Source organism: Antrostomus carolinensis, unplaced genomic scaffold (genome assembly GCF_000700745.2).
Source record: "Antrostomus carolinensis isolate BGI_N321 unplaced genomic scaffold, ASM70074v2 scaffold32276, whole genome shotgun sequence".
NCBI classification, from domain to species: domain Eukaryota; kingdom Metazoa; phylum Chordata; class Aves; order Caprimulgiformes; family Caprimulgidae; genus Antrostomus; species Antrostomus carolinensis.
Window position 1 is genome coordinate 1 of NW_010320308.1, and position 2,141 is coordinate 2,141.

Genomic DNA, 2,141 nt, shown 5'->3' on the forward strand with positions numbered 1-2,141 from the left:
GTGGGCAAAGCCCTGGGGCTCCAGCCCCTCCCGGTGAGCAGAGCTGTCCTGGACAGATGGACGGACAGATGGACACCCCTGCAGCGATGTCCCCCAGGTCCTTGCTGTCCGGAGCAGCTGGGGGAGAGCAGCCTGGGGAACCGATTCTGCCTTCACTGCAGATCTGGGGCAGGGGAGGAGATGGGGGGACATGCCACCTCCAGCCCCCATGCGTGGGAAGTTGACCCTGTATATCTCCCCCGTGGGGGTCCTGGCCCTGACAGCAGCCCCCTTCCCAAGTGGACTCTTTGAAGGGGCTGGGGGTTAATGCCGGGGGGTGTGTGCCCTCCCCAGGTACACCCTGTACGCCCGCACGCGGCTGGGCTACCTCTTCTACCAGCGGCAGATGAAGAAGGCCCGGGAGCAGTACCCACGGGGCCACTCCACACCCCAGCCCTGCCACTTCCCCGGTGAGTCCTGGCGACCCCCCCCGCCGTGGCCCTGTCATGTCCCCCAACACCAGCACTTTGGGGTGGGGAGGGGGGTGCCATCATCAAATTGCCCAAAGCGTGTTTAACTTGGAATTTGGTTTATGTGGGGAGTTTGCCCTGCCCCCCTGCCTCCCCAGGTCAGTGGCTCACACCCTGATGTCTGTCTGTCCATCCCTCCCCAGGGGTGAAAATCCTGCCCATTCCTGTGCTCTTCAACAACTACAGCTACCTGGTCATCGACACTGGCTCCGGCCAGGCGGCCGTTGTCGACCCCTCTGACCCACTGGCTGTGCAGGTGAGACCCCCGTGGCCCTCCCGACTTGGTGTTTAGATGTCCCCATGTGAGGGGAGAGGTCTCTGGCTTTTGGGGGGGACAGAGGGGGAAAATCCACCCCTAAGCTGCAGCTCTAGTGTCTGGGGCAAGGTTGGAGGAGTGGCAGGGCTCATCCAGCACCTGGGGAGGTGGGGAATTAGGGAGAGACCAGTACTGAGGGTCTTTCCTTGTTCCCCCAAATCTCTGTGTGTCTCCCTCCCCAATTCCCAGGCTGCCATTGAAGAAGAGGGGGTGATGCTGGAGGCCATATTCTGCACCCACAAACATTGGTAAGGGGCAAGTGGGGGCTGTGGGGGGTCAATAGCTGCCATGGAGGGTGCCCCAGCTGAGCTGACCCCTCGACCTACCCCACATGGGGTGGGAGGACACATTTGGGGGTGCTGACGTCCCTGCCTGCAGGGACCACAGTGGTGGGAATGCGGAGCTCCGCCAGCGGCATGGCTCCTGCAAGGTGTACGGCAGCGCCCTCGATGCCATCCCAGAGCTCACCAAGTAAGTCCTGCATCCCCGTGTCCCCCCCAGCACCCCTGCAAATTTGGGGGGGTGGGGACTTCACCCCCAACCATCACTCTCTGCTCCACCCAGTCACCAATCCATCCCCCCAGTACCATGTTGCCCCCTTCATGGAGACAGATGACGCGCTCGTAACACTGGCGCACTGGGGAAGTGTTGTATGGGGAGGTGGGTGTTTTGGGGTGCTGGGGGCAGCGCACCCTGACAGTGCATCCCTGTGCCTGGCACAGCCCGCTTGCAGACAGGGAGAAGGTGCGTGTGGGCTGCCTGACCTTTGAGGTGCTCGCCACGCCTGGTCACACCGTGGGACACATGGTGTATGTGCTAGATGGGGGGCCCTTTGGTGGCCCCCCCTGCCTCTTCTCTGGGGACCTCCTCTTTCTTGCAGGCTGCGGTGAGTGCATCCAAGCCCAGACCTGGGTGATTGGGGAGGGGGTCCCACCCTGGGAAGGGCTTGGGGGAGCCCCCCCAACCCTCCCCTCCATCATGACAAGTGGTTGCATGGGGATCCAGGCAGGCTGTTTGAGGGCTCCCCTGAGACCATGCTTGCCTCCCTGGACGTGGCCATGGGCTTGGGTGAAGACACGCTGCTGTGGCCAGGTGAGTGTCCCCAACAGTGGGGCAGAGCTGTCAGTGTCACCCTAGCCCTTGCTGCCAAGCTGGGGGGCCGGGCAGGCGCAGTGCTAAGGGGTATGGGGGTCCCCAGGGCATGAGTACGCGCTGGAGTGCCTGACCTTCGCCAGCCTCCTGGAGCTGGACAACCCCGCGCTGGAACAGAAGCTGCAGTGGGCGACGCAGCAGCGGCAGGAGAAGAGGAGCACGGT

The 2,141-nt window shown here is 63.3% G+C and overlaps 1 protein-coding gene across 1 annotated transcript; it reads left to right on the forward strand.

The window, feature by feature from the left end:
• Positions 1 to 180: 180 nt before the first annotated feature.
• LOC104519704 (PNKD metallo-beta-lactamase domain containing) lies at positions 181 to 2,134 on the forward strand (the record flags this gene model as incomplete). Its single annotated transcript, XM_010169559.2, is given in 9 exon segments — positions 181 to 216; positions 218 to 228; positions 334 to 449; positions 653 to 765; positions 1,015 to 1,073; positions 1,204 to 1,296; positions 1,548 to 1,711; positions 1,831 to 1,917; positions 2,024 to 2,134. Coding segments are annotated over 9 exon segments (790 nt in total), but the record flags the coding sequence as incomplete, so codon positions are not given.
• Between the last annotated feature and the right edge of the window lie 7 nt (positions 2,135 to 2,141).